General features: G+C 37.4%; 1 protein-coding gene across 1 annotated transcript in view; it reads left to right on the forward strand.

Moving 5' to 3' along the window:
• HUWE1 (HECT, UBA and WWE domain containing 1, E3 ubiquitin protein ligase) overlaps positions 1–23,665 on the forward strand; it is a 151,394-nt gene that overhangs the window by 30,524 nt on the left and 97,205 nt on the right. Inside the window, 9 exon segments of the mRNA XM_025371610.1 lie at positions 1,166–1,234; positions 6,992–7,090; positions 7,732–7,938; positions 9,822–9,974; positions 19,071–19,133; positions 20,800–20,877; positions 21,751–21,798; positions 21,881–21,949; positions 22,327–22,426. Of these exon segments, the coding sequence (XP_025227395.1) occupies positions 1,190–1,234; positions 6,992–7,090; positions 7,732–7,938; positions 9,822–9,974; positions 19,071–19,133; positions 20,800–20,877; positions 21,751–21,798; positions 21,881–21,949; positions 22,327–22,426 (862 nt within the window). The 5' untranslated portion in view covers positions 1,166–1,189.

Genomic DNA, 23,665 nt, shown 5'->3' on the forward strand with positions numbered 1-23,665 from the left:
ATTTCCGTAGTACTGAGTATATTGGACTAAATCTAGGCAAAAAGCTGCCTAAAATTTATACTGTAATTGGTCAGCTTTATATTATGGCAGCCTTCTTGGGGGAGGGACATTGATTTCTAGTGACTGCTACTGAGTTAAATACATTGTTAATAGAATCTTTTGTGTGTAAAGAGCCTGCAACCCACTTCTACCTCTGTGCATGTGTCTCAGTTGCTAACAGGAGAAACATTTCTTGTCCTTTGGAGGACTTGTCTGCCATCAAAGATCTAGGGATCTGATCAGGCTGTTGTCTGCTTTTGAGCCTTCCAAATTACATGGCTTAATAAAATGATTGTTTTCTGTACTCAGAATATTTCTGTTGGGATTCTTCATTTTCTAATTGAAAAATAAAAGTATTGTTTTGCCTTTGCTCTTAGGATACAACTAATACATTTTTATTGGTAGGAACGGTAAAAGGTGCATAGGTAAAACAGTCATACATAATCCTTTCGGTTAACAATGAATTAATATTCTGATGCCTAGCCCTTCTGAGCTGTTTGCAGTAGACATAAGTTTATACCGTATGTTCCGTTTTGTAACCTTTTTATTTCATCATGAACATCTTTGTGTATTATATAGTTGTCTGTAATATTTTTAACAGTTGTGCACTATTCCATTTTAAACAAATCATATTTTGGACATTTGGTCTTTTTTTAACCTTGTGATGGAACAGTAGGTCTTCAGTCTTTTACTATTACACATGGTCATGCAATATGGATTCTTGTGGTTAAATATTTGTGTACATCTTTATGACTTTCTTTGGATTCCTAGAAATGGAAGCTATCAGGAAACTGCAGGGCTATGGTGAGTTTTTCCATCCTGAGATGTGTTGCAAACATTGTACACTCTTATTTTCAATTAAGAGTTGGAGATGCTTGTAAAAGAAAAAAAAATTTTTCATTTTGGCTTGACTTGGTTTCAGTCTTGTGCAACATGGGGATGTGGGCCAGTTTGATCTGGAGAGATTCTTTACCTCTCTCTACTCAATAGTTGTGCCTCTGAGATGGCATAGCATCATAACTCCAGTGTTTTCACTTGCTCTTCATTCTGTATTGTCTATGTCCAAGCTTGTAGAGCTCAAGATTGTAGCTTTAAGTTCTCACTTCTTTGGGGATTTTCTTTTCAGATCGTAAAGCTGAAAATTGAAATCATGAAAGTAGACAGGACTAAACTGAAGAAGACACCTACCGAGGCTGTAAGTATCCAAAAGTTTGCTTTGCTTATTTTTTCTTCATTAAAAAATAAAAAATATTTGTGAACAGTTCATCCATGCTCTTCAAGTCTCATCACCCATATATACAAAAGGCGATAAAACAACAACTTGTCTAGAAACAGTAAGATTTTCTTTTGAACTTCCCTGGATTAAAAAAGTGGATAGCCAAGAGACCAGTGGAAAGTGAACACTGATCAGTTAGTTCTTGGTAGCTGTGTGTGCCTGAAGTCAGCTCTCAGGCTGCTGTGCAATTCCTTCCTATGCAGAAAGGAAGTGTGGTATAATGGAAAGAGCAGATGTGGATTCAGATTTTTAATGTACTTCTGGGATCTTGCAATTTTGTTTTTTAGACAATGAAAGTGGTAACATTTTTCTTACTAGTTTTTTTGTTAAGGCCAGTGTTTTAGCTGTCTTTATTACTGATTCTTAATCACACAATTCAGCTTAACTTGTGAATTGGGTGGTCATATCAATTAACCCTTTGTCGACAGTAGAAATCCCAGCTTCAATCTAGTAATATTCCACCAGCTAGCTTGAACTGCTTTCTGAGGTTAGGGAAGTGGTATTGCATTGTGATAGTCCTGTTGACCCTGTGTGCTTAGTTCAAAGCGCACAAGCTTTGGAATTAGACCTGGGTTTGAATCTTACTAGACTTTTGTGGCTGAGAGGTTATTAACTTGCCTGGTTTCCACAGCTACAAAAAATTTTTTCCTTCTTGATGTGAGGCAATTGCTTAGCATAGTATCTGGCACGTAAGTTCATATTGTAAATACAAGCCACTTGGTTTTCAAAAAATGTAAAAGTACCTGGCAAGTATCACCAAAAGAGAACAATAACATTTTGCTGTATTTTTTCCAGTTTTTTTTTTTTTTTTTTTTTTTTTTTGAGGCAGGATTTTGCTCTGTCACGCAAGCTGGAGTGCAGTGGCGAGATCACAGCTCACTGCAGCCTTGACCTCCCAGCTCAAGCAATGCTCCCACCTCAAGCAATGCTCCCACCTCAGCTTCCTGAGTAGCTGGAACTATAGGTGCATGCCACCATGCCTGGCAAATTTTTTATTTTTTGTAGAGACAGGATCTTGCCTTGTTGCCCAGGCTTCTTCCAGTCTTTTAAAAAATTATTACATGTGCACACACAATTATCCTGCCCTTTTCATTTAGCATTGTACTAATGAGTATGAGCAGCACTTTCTTCACATACCTTTGTCAGTATTACAGATTGTCTTTTAAATTTTTGTTAATTCCATAGGTGGGGAAGAAAGTATTTCACTGTTCTATATCAGTTATCTTCTTGTGCTGTTTATTTTGTATCCGACATTGGAATATCAAGTGTTTCTCTTACTGAATGCCATATATATTGAACGTACTCATTTTCATATCTGTTGGAAATATCTTCATTTGCTTTTGATTTTGTTTTTGATGTGTTCTGACATCTAGAAGTTTTGACAGCTGTACTTGAATGTCTTTTACTGAAGGACAAAAAGAAAACTTGCTTAAGAAACTGTAATTTAAAAATTTAAAGTGAAACCAGTGTAAGAATCTACTGCTACGAGAATAGAAGACCTAGAAAAATGATCCTAGTGTATATAAGAACTAGATATGTGATGATAGAGGGATTATAAATTGGAAAGAAGAGACAGTATTAGGAAACCGTGCTAGACTAATTATTTATCTTGTGGAGCATGGTTACTATTATATTGTGATAAACTTTAGATAAACCAAAAGTCAAATATTTTTAAAAGAAATAAGCTGTAGGAGAAGTAGAACATGAAGGTGAATGTTTACTTAAGTGGGGATGGTCTTTCCAAGCATTAAAACAAAGGAAAAAACCAAAATGGAAATGTTAAATACTGTGTCCAAAATTTAAAAGACATGACAATAGTCATCCTAACAGGTGTGAAGTAGTATCTCATTGTGGTTTTGATTTGCATTCCCTTGATGATTTCCTTGATATGGAGCACCTTCTTATATACTTTTAAACTATTTGTATGTAAATAGACATCTGGATAAGTATCTATTCAAGTCCCTTGCCCGTTTTAAAATTTGTGTTATTTGGGGTTTTTTGCTATTGAGTTGCAGGAGTTCCTTATATATTTTGGAAATTAATCCCTCGAAGACATTAGGCAAAGTGAAATAAGTCAGCTGCAGAGGGACAAATAGTGCGTGAATCCTCTTATATGAGGCATCTAAAATAGTCAAAGATATAAAAGTAGGCAGTAGAATGATAGTTACCAGGAAATGGTGGGGGGAGAGAAGGGGGAGTTGCTGCTCAGTGGATATAAAATTATACAAGGTAAGTAAGTTCCAGAGATCTGCTGTAGAACAACATAGTACCTATAGTTAACAGTCAGGTATTGAGTATAGTCTGCCCTCCATGTGTGTGGGTTCCACATTTGCAGACTGAACCAACTGGGTAGTAAATATTTGGGGGAAAAAAACAATAAAAAAGTAATACAAAAGTAAAAATAGAAATTTTAAAGCAATGCAGTGTAACAACTATTTACATTGAATTGAATTCAGTATTGTAATACTAGAGATGGTTTAAAGTATATAGGAGGATGTGTATAGGTTAGATACAAATACTGTGCCATTTTATACAAAGGATGAGCATCATAGATTTTGGTATTCATGGGGGTCCTAGAACCAATCCCCAGTGAATACAGAGGGACTAATCAAAAATTTGTTATGAGGGTAGATCTCATATAAGTATTCTTACCACACGCACAATCATGCGCACACATAGGGACACAAGGAAACTTGGAGGTGATGGATGTGTTTATTACCTGGATTGTGATGGCAACATGAGTGTATACATACATCCAAACTCACCCAGTTGTATACGTGAATTACGTGCAGTTTTTTGTATACCATTTACACCTTAATAAGCTCGGGTGGGGCAGGGGAGGAGGAAGACACATGACAAGCTGGGGAAGATATTTGTAACCCAGTGTAGTTAATGTTTTCAGTATCTAAATCAGGAGAAATGAATATCCCAATGACAAAATGGGCATAGGGCATTTAAGAAAAGAACAAACCCAGTAAATGTTCAGCAAGATTCAACTCTGTGGGTAATTGGAGAAATGCAAATTAAAAGAAAGTTTTTAACCTAGTGGATTGTAAGGGGTTGCTCTTGGAGTCATATGCTGATTTCTGGCTCTTATTTCCTAGTTACTAGCAAGTTACTTAGCATAAACTCCTAGAAGTAGAATTTTTGTGTCACTGGTTATGGACTTTTTAAGACTTGAGTTGTCTATTTTCCTTGAGCAGCATACAAAATTGCCCCCATTTCCCATACTGTGGTCAATGCTAGGTACTGTTTTTACGAAAGGCTTTTATTGATCACTTTATTAGCAGCTGTGCAAAGAATTTTTTCCCCAGATTTGGTATCTATTGAAATAAATCACTGTAAACCCTGGCAATTGGTATTCAGCTGTCGAACTGGCAAATGCTTTCTTGTATCTTAACGTTGTGCTTGCTGCTTTCTCCTGCAAAATGCAAGGAATCTTGATAGTCTGATAAAACAGAGACCGTCATACTGGTACATTAAATCGATGCCATTATGCTAACTGGATCTTGTGAACAGAAAACACAAGCACACCTTAGATGCCTCAGACATATTTGTGCCAGAGAGTCAGAAACAAACCTTGTGGAAGCTTGAGGACCTTTCACATTAGGAAAGTTTCTAGTGGCCACATGGTTTGGGAAATATTGGGATATCCCTTCTAAAGTGAGAGGGAAGTTGCTGCACCTTGTACCACACATTGTGAAGAAAGAGGAACAATGTGTGATGTGTTTGGATTTTGGAGCCAACATATTGGTTGGTCACATTTGGGCATGCTATTTTGACCTATTTACTGCATAACCTCTAACACATTTAGTGGGGTACCACTAAAGTGTTAGTAAGGTTTGGATCTAGAAAAGACTCTGCAAAAGGTCCAGGCTATGATACAAGTTGCCCTATCACTTGGACATTATGACCTAGTAGACCCAGGTGACTGACTTAGGTATCAGCTAAAGATGCCATGTGGTATGTGGTGCTTTTGGCAAGCCCCAGTAGAATTACAAGTAAGACCCCTAGACTTTTGGCTGTGCTGTCCTCTGCCACCAGCTATTCTACATTCACAAAAGCAGCTTCAGACTTGCTACTGGGCCTTGATAAAGACTGAATGCCTGGTTATGAGACATACCGAGTTATTATAGGATCCAAATGTTCCTCATGACCTGGGTGTTATCTCACCTACACATCATAAAGTTGGACTCGTATAGCTGCATTCCATTAGAAATAGAAGTAACATGTTTGATGCTGGACCCAAGTAGGTCCAGCAGGCACAAGTGAACTGCATAAGCAGGTGGTTCAAATTTCCATGTTATCTATTTCTGCTGCTTCACTGCCTCTCCCTCAACTTACACATCTTAGAGGAGAGGAGGAAAAAGTGCAGGCCTGGTTTGTGGAAGGATTTTGTGCCAAGGATTTTACATACATTTAATTACCATGAACATTTGAGGTAGATCTTAATAATGCTTAGAGGGAGAAAAGCTTTGGACTTAGCTTAAATAAACGCCTGTCAGGTTCCATGTTTTTTCGGATGCCAAAAATACATTTCTCCCAGTTTGAATCTCACGACAGCATTGCTGGATATATAGGTACGTGTTAGTTTATTTTGCAGAAGAGGATGCTGAGATTCAAAGAGGTAGCTTACCAACTACCTGATTCCAAGACTCATACTCTTTTTAATAGTATGCCGTCTCTGAATATTTAAGCTCCTGTTATGGGAGATAAGTATTTTATGTATGTGGCAGACATTTGAGTTTCATATTTGTGAGGTAGCTATTACGTCTGTTTTTCTGATAAGAGAGCTGTGGCTTAGAGGTTAGACTTGCCCATGATCAAACAGCTTAGTAAACATGAAGCTAAAAAATGAATCCAGACTTGTTTGGTACCAGACCTCTGGTCCATTCCCAGGATGCTGTACTGCCCTTATGGAGTTAAAGAACAGGTGTAATAATCACTTCTCCCAGCTGCCATTCATTAACGGAAGGCTTCTCTCTCCCAGCCCCTATCCCTTTCCCTCCTTCCAGTTTCAGAAACTTGACTGTAAATACTCAATCCACTCCTTGTTACCTGACAAATAGGCCCATTCATCAGTAGAAGAGAGCAGAAATGTATGGAAATGGGAACCCCAAGAAAGAATGGAGTCCTAGTTTTACGAAGTTCAGAAGCTCTTTACCACCTTACAAGTGAAGGGTTTTATGTTACAGAAAAATATAGCTAATGCTAATCTTCACCTTTAATTGTGAATTCACTAGGACTTTGCAGTCTCTGATTCAATATAACCTACCAGGCATTCTGGTTAACTTTCAGACCATGGTATAGATTCCTTAATTTTTTTTTTTTTTAGATGTTTAACTTTTTATTATTACTGTCTTTGTTGTCTGTATCTTTCCAAATAGTTTGTCTGCACTTTTCCAAATAGTTTGTCTGCATCTACCTTTATCCAAGGTGTTTTTTTTTGTTTTTTGTTTTTTTTTGAAGGCCAGGTGGATTGTTGGGGAATAAAAACGTTTTCTCATGAGGTTTCCATTTTAATCCCAAGAGATTATCTGGCACATCTTGTTTTCTTAAGTAGTAAATCCTAGCAAAAGGAAAATTACTGTGTGAGCTTAAGGGTTCCTTTTCCGATTCTCCTTGTTTGCAACTCCCTCATTCCAAAACATCTTTGTGAATACTTTTTTTTCTCAGCCTGCAGACTGCAGAGCCTTAATAGACAAACTCAAAGTTTGTAATGATGAGCAACTTCTCTTGGAACTGCAGCAGATCAAAACATGGAACATTGGAAAGGTATGTGAAGCCATGCTCCCAAAAGACAGGACTCAGTATACTAATACATCATTTTGTATGCTCTGATATGGAATAAGAAACCATAGTGGGATAGCCTCATTCAGCAGTTACTTAATAAGCATCTAGCGAGTGCCACATGCCTAACATAGCTTTCAACCAGTGGCAAGGAAAATTTTGCTGGCTGAGGATGAGGAATTGATTTCACAGGTGATGCTTAAGAATCTCAATCACAGAATTCCTGTAGTTTGACAATATAAGTTTGAGATAATTTCTGGATTTTTAGTTCAGAAGAACTTTTATTAGATAACTCTAAAAAATGAATTTTTCTGATAAAATGGATTCTGGCAAGGATGGTTCTCTTGTCTTCGTAGATCTTAGAATATAACCAGAGTTCTCCATCTAAAGACCTAGCTCTAGCGGTTTTATGGTGTCTAGTGGTGTTAGCACATATGTCTAGATGGATATGAAATGAACTCCAGCCCTTTTAGCTCAGAGTATGATCTTTCTCATATGGGCAAGAGTGGGACGTGAACTTGTCTAGGTGTCATGCTCAGCAGTCTCTTGTAACAAAGCTCAGTTAGAAAGCACCCATGCGGCACTTCTACCTTATTCTTACATCTTCTTTTTCCTCCCCTCTCCAGTGCGAGTTATATCACTGGGTGGACCTGTTGGACCGCTTCGATGGAATACTGGCAGATGCTGGACAGACAGTGGAGAATATGTCATGGATGCTCGTATGTGATAGGCCAGAAAGAGAGCAACTGAAAATGCTTCTCTTGGCTGTGTTGAACTTCACAGCCTTGCTCATTGAGTACAGCTTTTCCCGGCATCTGTACAGTTCCATAGAGGTAGGGGAGGTTAAAGCCTGTGTACTCTGTTCTTAAACTAGAATTGTGTACATCCAGAAATAAGGAAATTGCCATTTCTCTCTATTGCTTCTTTCCTTTTCATGATGGAGCTCTGGGTTTTTCATTGTCAAAGATAATAGTAGAATGTTTCTTGGATATAGATATCCTTCATAGGGTTGATGGGAAGATTCTGTACTATCACCTTTGTTTTGCCTTTTCAAGATTCAAGAAATGAGTGAGAAATGTTACATATATATTAAAGTATTTAAGGAAATTTACATGAATTTATTTTTGCCCTAGGTTGTTAGAGCAGCCCCACATTACTTTTAAATTGCTAGAAATAGTTTGATTTTCTCATCACATTAATGTACTTCTCTAAGTTTTAGTGTGCTGCTTTAAAGTCTCTCTGTATTCTGCCACACCCATCCCAAGATATATATTCATAGCATCCTTTGTGTCCTTGAAGAGTAAGGTGGGTGCAGCAGTCAGTGAGCTTTTCAGTTAGTTAAAAATCACTGTAATAAGAAATTATTTTCTTTTTATAGAAGCCCAACTTTAGACTTTCTGTCATCATTAGTTAGGTGCCCTGTTAATTTTAGGTGTGTTTTCCTGCATCTTCAGTAGAGAAACAGAATCAGAATAAACAACTTAAAATGGCTTAGGAAAAGAAGTGGGATAACTGAACTAAAGGCCTAATATACAGAGCTTTAAGTGGGAGGTAAATAGGCAGTCTGTTGAAGATGAAATAGATATGCTGCCCATGGAAGTCCATGACCTTTGGTATAATTGGCAACTGGAAATGCCTTGGTTCATTTCTAGCTATATTACATACTGATTTTAATTCTGACCAAGTGCTTCAATGTATTGGTGAATTTTAATTGTATTTAAAAGCCAAAGTAAGGCCAGGTGCAGTGGCTCATGTCTGTAATCCTAACACTTTGGGAGGCTGAGGCAGGAGGATCACTTGAGCCCAGGGTTTCAAGACCAGCCTGGGCAACATAGTGAGACTCCATCGCTACAAAAAATATAAGAGCTAGCTGGACGTGGTGGTGCATGCCTGTAGTCCCAGCTACTCGGGAGACTTAGGTGAGAGGATCGCTTGAACCCAGGAGGTCAAGGCTGCAAGGAGCTATGATCATGCCTTTGCACTCCATCCTGGGCACAGAGACCCTGTCTCCAAACAACAACAACAAAAAAACCAAAGTAGTCACTCAGATTCCTTATGAGCATATACTGTACTGTAACAGTTATATGTTACATAATTGCCACGAACTGTTGTGGATATCTTTAGCTTCTATGTGAAGGACCCTGTTTTAATTAATTTCAACTTTATGTTTGTCATAAAGGATACAGAAGAGAACATAAAATATCTTTCACAATACTTTTAGTCCAGTTAGAGACTTAATGTTCTTCTTGAGTCCCACATGTGTATTATATCACATTTGCCTCTTTTGTCTCTTTTCCTTCCTGTGGGAAAACCTGTGCAGTTTTGAACTACTGTTTACATTTTTTTATACTTTTATTGCACTTTATAACTAACTGCCAGATTTTAAGCTCCTTGGGGGATAAGGTTGCATGTTGTAGATTATCAAATACATACATGTATACACACACACACACACTTTTTTTTTTTTTTGAGACGATGTCTCAGTCTGTCACCCAGGCTGGAGTGCTGTGGCGCGATCTCGGCTCACTGCAAGCTCTGCCTCCCGGTTCACGCCATTCTCCTGCCCCAGCCTCCCGAGTACAAATACTTATATATTTTTTGTATTACGTTACTAAACTTTTTGATAGCTTTGTAAATGTTGACAGGTACATTTTGTTTTGTTTTCAAGGCCAGTTGTTCCTGATACCTTGAGCTTTGCCCTTTTTTGTCCCTTTAGCATTTGACAACTTTATTGGCTTCCTCTGATATGCAAGTGGTGCTGGCAGTCCTTAATCTCCTATATGTATTTAGCAAAAGATCAAACTACATCACTCGTCTGGGATCTGACAAGAGGACCCCGCTGCTAACTCGGCTACAGCATTTGGCAGAGGTGAGTCTTGGGTGAAGAGTGGAGGGGTGCAAAAATTGGAGCATATGGTTCCTTTCAACAGGTGTTTCTCAGAGTGTTAAAATGTATTAGAATCCCTAAGTTAACTTCACTGGCCTAATTGAGGTAGAACTATTGGTGCCCTCTTTTAAAACCTAAGTATTCTCAGTTATTAAGTAATTTTGAAGGAATTCTTTAATCTCTGCTCACCAGACAAAATCTCTCTGTTCAGAAGTGGCAATTTCTCTTCTGAAAGGAAAGTTCAAAATTATATTCAATTCTGTGTGAGAAAGAAGTATAATGCAATAATATGATCTAGATTTGAGTCCTGGCCCTGCGTACTAGCTCTCATACTGGTTTCCTCTTCTGGGAATTTAACATATCTACTTCAGGGTTGATTTAGAATAAAATGAATTGTGGGGTACTCAGTGCTGTGATCAGTAAGTAGTAGTGATTGTAATTGAAGCCAAAAGCTCTCATATAAAAGTTCAGCTCTACCAAACTATTGTCCTGTGTTCCCGGAGACAATTTCTTAATATATACTTAGGTTTGAGAGGTAACCCACTATTGGAAAGCTTTCTTAGAAGAAAAGTGTTACGGCTAGCTTTTTAAAAGCGTATTTAATGGTTACCTCAAAGTAATTCAAGTTTTCAGGCTAATTTACATGCCATGATTACTTATAAATTAGTTTTGTATAATTATAACATGTATTTTGAAAATTCTAGGAAAATATAGACAAAATGTCAATCACCTATAATTCATCCCTATGAGACCTCCCTTAAAGTCGGAGCATTTTTTTCTTGCATTTGGAAATACGTGTATATAAGCATGCAACTTGTTTTCTTAAGATACTGTAAACATTTCCTCCTATTAAAAACCACAAGGAGGTTTAACATTGGATTCCCAAGTCACAGTTAAAAGGAAAAAGGAACTATTACGCAATAGATGCTTCCAAAGCACTTGATAAAATTTATCACATTAACAAAAGCTTCATATAAACTTTAAGAAACTAGAGTTACCTACCGGAAGTCATAATGGGGGAGCTAAGGCATTTCCATTGAATTCATAAGTCACACAAAAATGTCAGACATTAACTTCTGTCATTTACATTTGTAGTACAGATGCTAACCAACAGAAAAGAAAGAAGCGAAGAATACATATTAAAAGAGAAAATTTGGGCTGGGCATGATGGCTTCATGCCTGTTATTACTGGCACTTGGGGAGGCTGAGGCAGGCAAATCGCTTGAGCCCAGGAGTTTGAGACCAGCCTGGGCAACATGGCAAAATCCCATCTCTGCAAAAAGTACAAAAATCCGCCAGGTGTGGTGGCACACACCTGTGGTACCAGTTACTTGGGAGGCTGAGGTAAGAGGATCACTTGAGCCTGGGAGGTGAAACCTGCAATGAGCCAAGATCGTGCTACTGCATTCTAGCCTGGGCGACAGAGTGAGACCGAGACTCTGTCTCTAAAAAAGAAAAGAGAATATTTGTTACTATTTGCATGTAGGTGATGAGTCTCTTTGTTTCTTGGGGAGATAATATTATTGCAACTAGTAAAAACACAGTGAGATAGCGAAGTAAGAGATCAATATACAGAAACAGATAGCTCCTCCATGTATTAATAGTAACCAATTAGAAAATGATTGGTGAGGCCGGGTGTGGTGGCTCACGCCTGTAATCCAAGCACTTTGTGAGGCCGAGGCAGGAGAGCGAATCACCTGGGGTCAGGAGTTTGAGACCAGCCCGGCCAACATGGTGAAACCCCATCTCTACTAAAAAAATAGAAAAATTAGCTGGGCGTGGTGTTGGGCACTTGTAATCCCAGCTACTCAGGAGGGTGAGGCAGGAGAATCGCTTGAACCCGGGAGGCGGAAGTTGCATGAGCCTAGATCATGCCACTGCATTCCAGGCTGTGTGACAAGAGCGAGACTCCATCTCAAAAAAAAGGAAAATGATTGGTGAAAAGACCCCATTCACAGTATGAGCAAATATTCTGTCTGTAAAATAAGTCATACTGGCTAAAACTGTAAATTTAAGAGAAGTTAATGTAGGAGGTTGTGTAGTAATAACAGTGGTGGGTAAAGAATTCTTAAAATCCCCATGGCATAAACCTAAAAGTAAAATTTTGAATATTATATTTAAAAATATACTTCCCGACAGAAAACACATAACTCTAGGCTACTCCTTAGGCCCTTACACTGGAATATAAATCAACACACTGCTTCCTTCATCAAGAAAAATGTCAGTTGTACTAACTAGTATAGTTACCAATGTAGTTAAATAACATTCTGGTACAACCTCATTTTGTCCTGGACCAATAACACTTGGAAACAATTGGTGTAATGGCAAGCAGCTGGTCTGCAGGCAAAATTAGGCAGCACTTCGTACAACAGAAGTTAACAGACTCATGGTAGATGAAAATGCTTAACAATGTTTTAAAACTGGAAAGGGACTGCTAATGTAGAATATTCAAGGAACTCTTCCAGATCAACGAGGATGAGCAAAGGATATGGATAGACAGTTTATAGAACAGGAAATTCATGTGAGTAGATGCCCAGACTCAGTAATTAGAGAAATAAAAATAAAACAAGATACAGCTTTGTAAGCATTAGATTTGCAGAAATTTCTTAGAAAATTATATAATGGTAAGTGCTGGCAGGTATGTGAAGCTATGGGAACCCTCATGCATTGTTGATAGGAGTGTAGACTGGTTCTCCTGGGTGTATATTTCAAAGATGAGATCACATCATTTCCATAAACGTGATCTCTGTCCGAATATTGCATCATCGTTTGTGGTAGTGAGGAGTTGGAAGCAACCTTGGTATCCATCATTAGTAGGTATTCGAATAAGTAAAATGTGGCACATGCACACTATGGAGTACGTAGCAGTTAGAAACTGTGGCCCAAATAATACAGCAACATCGATGGCTTCTAAACATAGTGGTTCGTGCATAAAAAAGTAAAAGCAACAATTTTCATTGCTCAGTACCATTTCTGAAACTTAAAAAGATGTACACAATGCAACATATAGTTTCAAGAAAGAAAAATTAACAGACATCAAAAGTTATACCTTTGATAGAAGGGAATCTGAATGGGCAATGATGCGACAGATAGATGAACAAATACAGTAGTCTCCCCTTATCCGAGGTTTCGATTTCCATGGTTTCAGTTACTTGCAGTACAGTACAATAAGATATTGAGAGAGAAGCCACATTCACATGACCTGTATTATAGTATATATTAAACTTTATCATCAGTATGTATATATAGGAAAAAAATGTGTGTGGGGGTGTATTATATAGGGTTTGCCACTACCTGTAGTTTCGGGCATCGCCTAGGGGTCTTGGAATGTATCCCTATGGATAAGGGAAAATAAATCTTAACAGCAGTATTTAAGATCTGTTAGACCAACACTAAACCTTTACTTACAGATTTAAAGGATGGTCTAAATAGAGACCAGTAACATTTTTTAAGTGGGAAGACTTAATATGGTAGAAGCCCTTTAATGAAATTAGGACCAATGATTGGTAGTTTAATTATTTTAAAAATCTTGTTAAAGCAGGAAATGTTTAAAAAGTGATTTATACATAGGATTTTTTAAAAACGAAAATAATTCCCTTTCCCATCTTATGTGGGGCCAAAGACTTAGTAAGAAGCAGTCTGTTTTCTGACATAAACTACAACTGTAATCTGTGATTATGGAGTTGCACTGATGTGAAGAAAAGGAACCTGCATACAGGATTCTAAATTTTTTAGAGTTTACTCTTGAATCTTTTCATAATTTGACACTTTTTATTTTAGCATATTGTCTTTTAGATGAATATTTTGCAAAATATTCAACTTAGTTTTTGTGAAATAATTCCGTTTCTCATTTAAATCAGTCAGTCAAATTGATTGAGTGGAAGTCTGTTAATAGCATCAACTGAGACACAGAAATAAATGTCTGAGAAAACACTGATAATCAGGGTGAGTTGCTGTATCAGATAATATCATAAAGCTATAGTGATTTTATTATAAAGCCAAGTTTTTATCATAAGGCTTTTTATCATTAAGCCAGTTTTGTAATTGGCACAGGAGTAGACAATACATCTGCAGAATGTTGCTTATATCAGAACAGTGGGACAGTAGGCTGTTTGAGGGAAAAATGGGTTTAGAACTTTACTTCACACTTGACATAAATCCTAGAAACATATTTAGAGGTAAATACAGGTGACTTTTAAGATCTTTGGTAAAGAAAAGTTTGCTAAGAAAGTTAACAGACCTAGAAGTCATTAAAAATACAGCTTTGATCATGTTAATTTGGTTATTTGTATAGGGCCACAATAGCATCTGACAGAATTCACATCTTATCACTCTACTTTTAGGCTGATAGAAACACACTAATATTTCATACTTTAATTAAATGTTCTGACAATTTAAGTAGAAGTTAAAATGCAAACTGTTTTTGGTATAAATGGCTCACATATGTAAAGTATGAGGGGTTTGTTTCTTTGTGTTGTTTTTTTTAGGTAATTGAGATCCAGTTGTTTTCTTCCTTTGGATGATTTTGCCACAGAAAGGACTGCTTAAATGATTGCTTTTTTGTCCCTTTGCATTTTTGACACTTTTTACCTTTGACAGGCTTGCTACTTTTCGCTCTGAATTGATCTAAAGAGATTGTAGATTGAAGGTTAATTTCTAGTCCTGGACAATTTGTAATCTTGACAGGTGCCGTACATTGCAGCCTTTGGTAATAGATTTGTATGTTTGGTGCTTTGCAATAAAAGATTTTTACAGGTGTTTGAGGTTTAGAGATAATTAGGTATTTAGTAATGGTACCTCCAATACTAATACCCCTCATTAACATTTAAAAATTTCGTGTTTCTCTAAAATGTAAAATTTCTCTAAAAACTTGACTTGTTCATGTGGACTTCTCTTACTTATGTATTTATTTTTTTGAGACAGAGTCTCACTCCATTACCCAGACTGGAGTGCAGTGGCACAATATCAGCTCGCTGCATCCTCAGCCTCCTGGGCTTAATTGGTCCTCCGACATCAGCCTCCTGAGTAGCTGAGACTACAGGCACGCACCACCATGCCCGGCTAATTTTTTATATTTTTTGTAGAGATGGGGTTTCGCCATGTTGCTCACGCCGGTCTCCAACACCTGAGCTCAGGTGATCCTCTCGCCTTGGCCTCCCAAAGTGCTGGGATTACAGGCGTGAGCCACTGTGCCTGGCCTTGTGGGCTTCTTTAACAATGCTCATAGAAGTCTTGGTTCATGTCTCTTGGAAGTACTTAATAAACAAGAGCTGTCATTTATAGATGGATGTCAACCAGAGAAACTACATGCCATTCTTTTGTATTTGCTTTCTTTTAAAATGTTACACACACATTATTTTATAAGTGCATGCATATTGTCACATGATTATTTTCAGAACAGCCCTTTACCTCTTGGTTTACCTCCCCGTAACCTCAAGCGTATTCTCTATATATTATCTTCGTATTATATTGACCCGTTGAGGGTGTTTTTGTCCTTCAGTTACAAATGCAGGATACCTTGCATCCTTGTTTTCTTATTTCGGACCTTGTTAAAAAATCACTTTAAAGTCACCTGTATAGCTATAGGGTTCTTTTGATGGCTGCATAGTAGTCCATGCTTTGGATGTACCATATTTTACTCAACTTCCCTATTGATGCATGCTCATATTTGTTATGAAAGATGCAATAAGCAATCTTATATATATTAAGCAATCTTATATATGCACTTAGTTACTGATACAGTAACAACACCACAGACTTTCATGAGTCACGTTTGAGTTGGCAGGGTGTTTTAAGGATCTCAGCTTACCAAAACTTTCTAATTAAAGGTGCTTGTTTTTTATCAGGTTACAAAAGTTGGCAAGAAAGATTTTGTGGTGACACTAATAAAGGTAGTCTGAAACAATTAGTTGGAATAACAAAAGAAACAAAAGGAATATAATTGTGTAGATACACAGCCTTTCAAGCTTATTCTGCCTTGCAGATTCAGACTTTCGGTTTGACTTACCTGTCTGTTCTGTGTAGCATCAAGCCTTTCTACCCTCATCCTTACTTTATGGTTTTCAGCAAATTGCATGTGTCTTCGTCTTCACCAGCTGTCCTGGGAAGAGCCAAGAAAATATCGAAAATGTAATGAAGTACTTATTAGGTATTAAACCATTTTATAAAGCTGTAGTAATTTAAATAGTGTGGTAATTAAGGGTGGAATTGACCAATCAATAGGTTCCAGAAGCAGATCCAATGTGTAGGAATCGAATTTATGGTTAAGATGGCATTTCAGATTAGCAGAAAAAGAATGGATTATTCAAATAAGATGGTGTTGTAAAAACTGGCTCACTTTTTGGGAGGCAGTTAAGCTAGATTCTACCTCATCACAGTAAAATTAAGATGTAATAAAAAGCTAAAATGTTAAAAACATGAAGTTATACAAGCATTAAAAGAAAGTATAACTGCATGGTTGTATGCTGCTTGACGTGGCAAGGTATTTTCAGGAATGAGACTAATGCCATGAAAGAAGAAATTGATTCCATTACAGTATGATTTTATACCTTCTGTATGTGAATATTTTAAGTACTGTCAATTGTGCCATCTATGGTTATCTCGATTTACTTCACATTTTTCTTCTTACTTAGGTAATTTCCAGTTTTTTTTCTGTGGTAAATTATGCTACAGTGAATATCTTTAATACATGAATATTTGGCCATATTTAGCACCAGGTGTTTGTTACCTTTTTTTGGGTCTCACTCTGTTGCCCAGGCTGGAGTTGGCAGTGGTGCAGTCTTGGCTCACTGCGACCTCTGCTTCCCGGGTTCAAGCCATCCTCCCACCTCATCCTCCCTAGCAGCTGGGACTACAGGCGTAGACCACACGCCTGGCTAATTTTGTATTTTTAGTAGAGACGGGGTTTCACCATGTTGGGCAGGCTGGTGTCAAACTCCTGACCTCAGTTGATCCTCCCGCCTCAGGCATGAGCCTGTTAACATCTTAATGAATGTCGAACCTTGTACTTTACAAATTCTTGTCTCATTACCTTAAACTTGCCTAGTTGTTTTAAACTTCTGATTATTTTTTAGAGTTCTGATAGACTTGAATTCCGACAGTCAGTTTATTCACTGTTTTTGTGAAGGTGTGGGCTTATGGAGTTCCCTATTCTGCCATTTTCACTGACATCATTCCTAGTAGAACATTCTGTTTTTAAACAGCTGGGAGTGGGGGGTATACATATCTGTGTCCAAGCAGACTTTCTCACTTAGTTTTCACTAGAGAAGTAAGCCTTAATGCCCTAAGGTATCCATTATTAATGTAGCAAAATGACTTCTCTCTTGTGTGTCTAAGGTGGTGCTAGTTATGATAAAAAAATTACTCACCATATTCTGTGTTTCATACATGATACCTGGATTGAGAAACGCTGCCAGTAGGTCAAGTGTAGTTTGAGAAAGCTTATTTCTCATGGGATAGTCAGGTGATGTTTTTTAAATTAATTAATTAATTTATTTACAGGTTTAGAAATTGCATTCTATAGTATGTACCTTTGTGAATGGCACCTTCGGTGATTTACACTGTTTGTTTTTGAGACTTCTTTGGCAAGTAGTGATATAATAGCATTTAACAAAGAGGAAACAACTTAGATGTAGAGAGAGAACCATGTTAGTTCATGGTGGCAGCCCAGATCTGAGGTGATTGGGACCCATACTAGACAGGAATAAAATGAAGACACAGAATATAAGTAGCATTTTGTGCTTCAATCATGCCAGACTTAAAAACATGATAATTCTTGGCTGGAAAAGGTGGCTCACAGCTGTAATCCCAGCAGTTTGGGAGGCCAAGGCAGGAGGATCACTTGAGGCCAGGAGTTTGAGACCAACCTGGGCAACATAGCAAGACCCCTACAAACATTTTACAAATGTAGCCTGGTGTGGTGGTAGCATATGCCTATAGTCCTAGCTATGTGACAGGCTAAGGCAGAGGATCCTTTGAGCCCAGGAATTTGAGGCTGTGGTGAGTTGTGATTGTGCCATTGCACTCCTCTCCAGCCTAGGCAACAGAGGGAGACTTGTCTATCTCTCACACTCTCTTCATATATAGCTACATATATATAATTTTTATTTTTATATATTTATATAAAATTTATATATTTATAATTTTAAAAATTATACAAAATATATCTTTATATGAAATGTTTTATATTTGTAATATAAAAATCTCTTTTCAGTTTGACGTGATAAATTAATAAATTTGTTTCAGATGATATCTAATTTCTTTCACTTTGTCAATTGTTTGCCTGAACTATATGCCTTGCCCCATGAGGCAGGGAGATATATATATTTTACATATATAAATACATATTTTATGTAATATATGTAAAATAGTTATATATATAATTAAAAAATAAAAATACGATAATGCTCTTAATGTTAAAGTGATATTTTAAAGGCTGTTGAAGATGCAGGCTAGGTAGTGAGACTATATGACAGTAGTTTTGTAGTTAGAAGCCAGTTGAGCCATTCCCCCATTATCTCAGGGGCTTGTTGATGAGTTTTTAGATTTGAGTGGCAAAGTACAGTAGTAATAAATAAGGCAGAATTTTCTGCCTTGTAACTCAGCTAATGTCAAAAAAAGAGGAACTGGAAAGTGTGATTCCTCCCTAGTGCAGAAGGTGAGTAGGCAGAGCCTCAGGCAAGGCCTGATGGGACATGACCGACCTGTCAGCATACGTGACTACAGGGGTGTGGAATACAATGGCTGGCAGTTGCTGCTTGAGTTCTTCCTAGGAGCATCCTCACTGAACAGTGAAATTAATCTCATTGAAGAAATCACCTTTAGACAGACCATCTTGCCTTGAATCTTAAGTTCTTATTTCTGTTCTTTTTTCCTCTTGTTTGACTTTCACGTTGGATGTCTTCTCAACATTATGTTCCAAGCAGCCACACACTCTTAAATATATATATATATGTGTGTGTATGTATATATACATAGAGAGAAAGAGAGCTAAAGTCTCACTCTGTTGCCTAGGCTGGAGTGCATTGGCGCAAAGTCACCATAAGCACTGTCTTAACACTATCTTTTTCCTTTTTCAAGAGCTGGGGTGGAAAGGAGAATGGCTTTGGACTTGCAGAATGTTGCAGAGACTTGCATATGATGGTAAGTAACTCTTTGGGATATGGGTGTCTTTTGACAGAGCTGTTTTCCTCTCTATGAACCTTACTTTACAACGAATTGTGGTATATGAAGTGGCTCCTTCACATCAAGACTTTTGAGGAACCTAAGATCAGTTCAGACATAGCTGAGCCACATCTATAGGAAGCAGTCTATCAGTGCTTGGGCTCTTGATATGCTGGCGGTAGATAAAAAATCTGAGAAATAGAGTGTGTGTTCATACCCAGTTCTTGAGTAGGTAGCTATATTTGTTGAATTGATTTTAATGTGATTTTTTTTAAATCCCAGAAAGTATGTTTGCTTGCATTCTCACATTGTATCAGAACTCTGGACAGTGTGGTGTGATTTAGGAATGGCTGCTTGGAGAGCAATTCTACCATTAGGTTTATTGAGAACTTACAATGTTTTATGTGCTTTCCTTGTTTATCTCTCTGCCTTTTACCCATGCTTAAGTTATTAGCTCAGGCCATCCTCCTTTCTGCTTTGATATGTTGCTGTGGAGCTAGAAAACACAATTTGGTTTTCAATAATTATTTTGCATCTGGAAGCAACTGTATTTTCCATGTGGAATTTGTCTTGTCAGTTTGTCATGTTTAGCACAAATGGCTGCAGTGAAATTTAGCGTATTTATCTTAGCAAGCCTTTTCCTAAAAAGAATGGCTCTTTTCTGGTCTCAGAAAACCACAGATTAGATCAAGTTACTTTCCCACGTTAGCTGGCATACTTTTCTTTAGTGATTATTTTATGAAGAGATAATCGGGTAATATAGTCGGTGAGTGTTGTCTGTTTAATAATCAAAATTACATAAATCTTGAAGTATATTCAGAGTTTGGAATTCTGACAACATAAAGGTTGACGTGTACTTTAAAAGGAAGTTTTATATATATACACACACACACACACGTTAAAAAATTCAGAGTATAAAAAGGTATGCAGTGGTAACTTTTTAATTTTCCGGAGGCAATCACTGCTAGTGGTATCTTTCAGTGAGATGTTTTAGTGGGCACTCTGCTGTTATCTTATTTTTGTTCATCATGTAACTTTTCTGGAGTTAAAGAGAATGTTTTTTTAGGGTCTGATTTATATTGTCTTGGTGTCTACCTGTGCAGAAAAACATACCATGAGAAGTGGTGTAGAATGGTATAGAAGGAAAGTGTTTGAAGAATTATGAAGACATGCCTATGAGGCATACTTTGAATAAAATATTTCAGAAGATAGATACAAGGTTTTCGTAAGAATGTTCTTTTCCATTCTTTAGCTGGTTTCTGAACCCTGGTATTTGTTCTCTATCCTTTCTTGGATTCTTATTCATTACTGCTTGGCAGTCTTGCCCCTCTTTTCCCCCTTGGGAATAGCCACAGTCAAAATTGATCTCTTGCAAGAAAGGGAAACTAGAAATTTGTAAGTATGAAATGCAGAAGGTTTGGGAGCTCTGGGCTCTATCCTTTTGATTCTGTTTGAAAAGTCTCATCCTATCTGAGCTCTGCTCTAAGACAAACAGTTAAAGGCACTGTAAGTACTGAATGTACTGCTTGTTCTTCTGCCACAATAAGTTGAACAAGTGGCTAGGACTTTGAGGGAAGATGTGGGGGATAATATTTGTAATCAGTTGAAACTCAATGTCTGATTCTTTGATGTGCTTTATACACAGAAATATCCACCCAGTGCAACTACACTACACTTTGAATTCTATGCAGATCCTGGGGCCGAGGTCAAAATTGAGAAAAGGGTGAGTCTGATTCAGATTTGTTCTGACAAAGTCTACAGTTTACGGTAACTGGGATTGCCTCTTCTAGAACTCATCAGTTAAATGAAGAAATGGTTTTGAGCTACACTGCTGCCCTCGCAAACTATAAATATACCTAGCAGCTCCTCAGGAGTGTTAATTGCATCCCCAACTCTGATAAGGTTGGGTCTCATGTTGGGGGCTGCCAAAATATGGAAGTCCCATCCGTTATGAGGCACTGCTATGACCTATGTGCTTTTCCCACAGTCTCTGAGAATTCCAACATGTAGTATAGTAGTATGAATGGTGATGGCTCAGGTTTCTCTACTTAGGAAGCCTGTAAAAGTCTTTATATATTGTCGATAGTGTCCTGCTTAAATTATCTGGTCATTCTGTATTGTTTGAGGAGGTACTAAAGAGTTTGGTTTAGAAGTAGCTTAGTGAAAATATAATTTCTCTTCTACCTATACTGTTAAATAAATAAATAAGTAGTATTTCTAGATTAATTGCCTTGAAAGCAACTCTAATACATGTTCAAAGAGAAACCATTTTCATGAATTCGGTCTTTGCTATGAATACTGAAGCTATGGAGATTAAGTCAGTGGAGGGTTAGAAAAGGACAAAGAAGAATATGAAAGGTGCCTGGCTATGCGCATTATAGTTTGATACTACTGGTTTTAAAGGAGCTTTCCTAAGAATATATATAAGATGGATGTTTTGGAGGACTCTCAAGTTACCTTGATTTTAAGAGCATTCACTTAGGCTTCAACCTATCAGGTGACATCTTGGTTTTCAGACAGCCCTTGGAGCTCTATGGCAGGGGAAGCTAGAGTGTTCAGTGACTCCTTACAGCTCTCTTGTCTTTTTTAATTTTAGACAACTAGTAACACACTACATTATATTCACATAGAGCAACTTGACAAGGTAAGAGGAATCTTTGACTCTTGGCTGGTTTCTTAATGTTTGGTTCACTTTTTGTTCCTAACTATCTTTTTTTCTAATGTAGATTTCAGAAAGCCCTTCTGAAATCATGGAATCTCTTACCAAAATGTACAGCATTCCTAAGGATAAGCAGGTATGATTTGGCTTTAAAATATCCACAGGATGTGGTTGTTATCTAAATAGATTGATGTGTACTGGGGTGGGAGATTGCATAGCAGAAAGAATGTCAGCTTTGGAGTCAGACCATGGGCAAATTGTTAGCTTCTCTGAGCCTTAGTTTCCTCGTCTTTTATGAGGTTAACACTTAATAACTTCCTAGGTCCTTATGAGGGTTTGAGGAAAACATGAACTACCTCACTGTGAGCAGCTAATAAGTGGTGGTAGCTTTCTCAACACTTTGGATACCAAAGGAGAAAACGTTTAGTTGTGTTGTTTTTTGAGTTAGCTCTCATAAAGAGTATTCACCTTCTTCATTGATGTTTTTAAAATGTAGGTCTTATCTCTCTACAGATGCTGTTATTTACACACATACGATTGGCCCATGGCTTTTCTAATCACAGGAAGCGATTGCAGGCAGTTCAGGCCAGGCTGCATGCAATATCTATATTAGGTAAGAGAAGAATACTTTAATTACCAGGCCCTATTAGACAGTTTGGGCCTGATTTGCTTTGAACATTCATCTTTGTTGCTATGAGTCCTATTATAGTTACCTAGGTAGCAACTTAAATACTTCCACCCCTCCCAGTATTCACTGTATTTATTCATTATCCTTGAGCTTCTTAATGTTGGACCAGAAAGAGGGTATGATGATGTTCATTGACATCATGTCACCTGGGTTTATTCTTGGTATTCGTCTCTTTTTTTTTTTTTTTTTAATGGGTATGCTTGTAGCTATCGCTCACTGTCCCCCTACTCTTTCTCTTGCCATTGTGTCTTCCTCCTCTCTCATCCTTTCAGGGGTATCATTTTGAAGTAAGTCAGAAAATATTCAGTAGTCAATACTGTGTATTTAACTTCTTTTACTGTGGCACAGTAGAATGGAAAACACGTGGTTTTGGAATCAGTTCTGTACTCTGGCCCTGATTCTGTAGATTATTAGCTACATTTATCTTCTCAGCCTCAGCTTATTTGTTTAATATTGAGATACTGACCATAGAGGTTCGTTGGTCTAAAGATTAAATGAAAACCTAGAAAGCAATCTAGCACAGAACAAGCACATAGAAGGTATAAAATGGTAACCATTGCTATTATTATTAATGTTCATTATGTTATTACTTGCCTTCTCTTTTAAACTATGAGTTCCTTGGCATGAAATTCTTGCTCTTTTATGTGTACTCATACCTAGCATGATTTCTGGCATGTGAGTGGGTGCTCAGGAAATCTTTGTTGAAAACTAAATGAATATGCCCAAATCCCATTAGTTTATGCTTCAGGGTACTGTGTCCGGTACTACCTCATTGTGGAATTCATTGAATGTGAATTACACACATTCTCAAGTTTTACTACAGTGTCACACGAATTTCTGACTTACTCTGCAATGGTCCATAAATTCTCTTCTTTACAAGTGTTTACAGTAAAAGCAGAAGCATAGGAAGAGGCTAAAATGGAAATCTTATATCCAAGGCATAATGAAGTTATATTGAGTAGTAATGTTATGAAAAATTAACTCAGAACTTTTCCTATTTCCATCCCCCAAAATTCTTTCTCGAGACTGATAATACCTTTAGTAGCGGAATCTGTCAGTTTAGTGTCTATTTAGAGCTTATCACTTGTATTTGATCCAGTCCTTCAGAATTTAATTTGGTGATGATTCTGCCCTCCATTGGTGGTTGGGAATGGAATTCTTCCC

The sequence above is a fragment of the Theropithecus gelada genome, chromosome X, assembly GCF_003255815.1.
Source record: "Theropithecus gelada isolate Dixy chromosome X, Tgel_1.0, whole genome shotgun sequence".
Classification (NCBI taxonomy): Eukaryota; Metazoa; Chordata; class Mammalia; order Primates; family Cercopithecidae; genus Theropithecus; species Theropithecus gelada.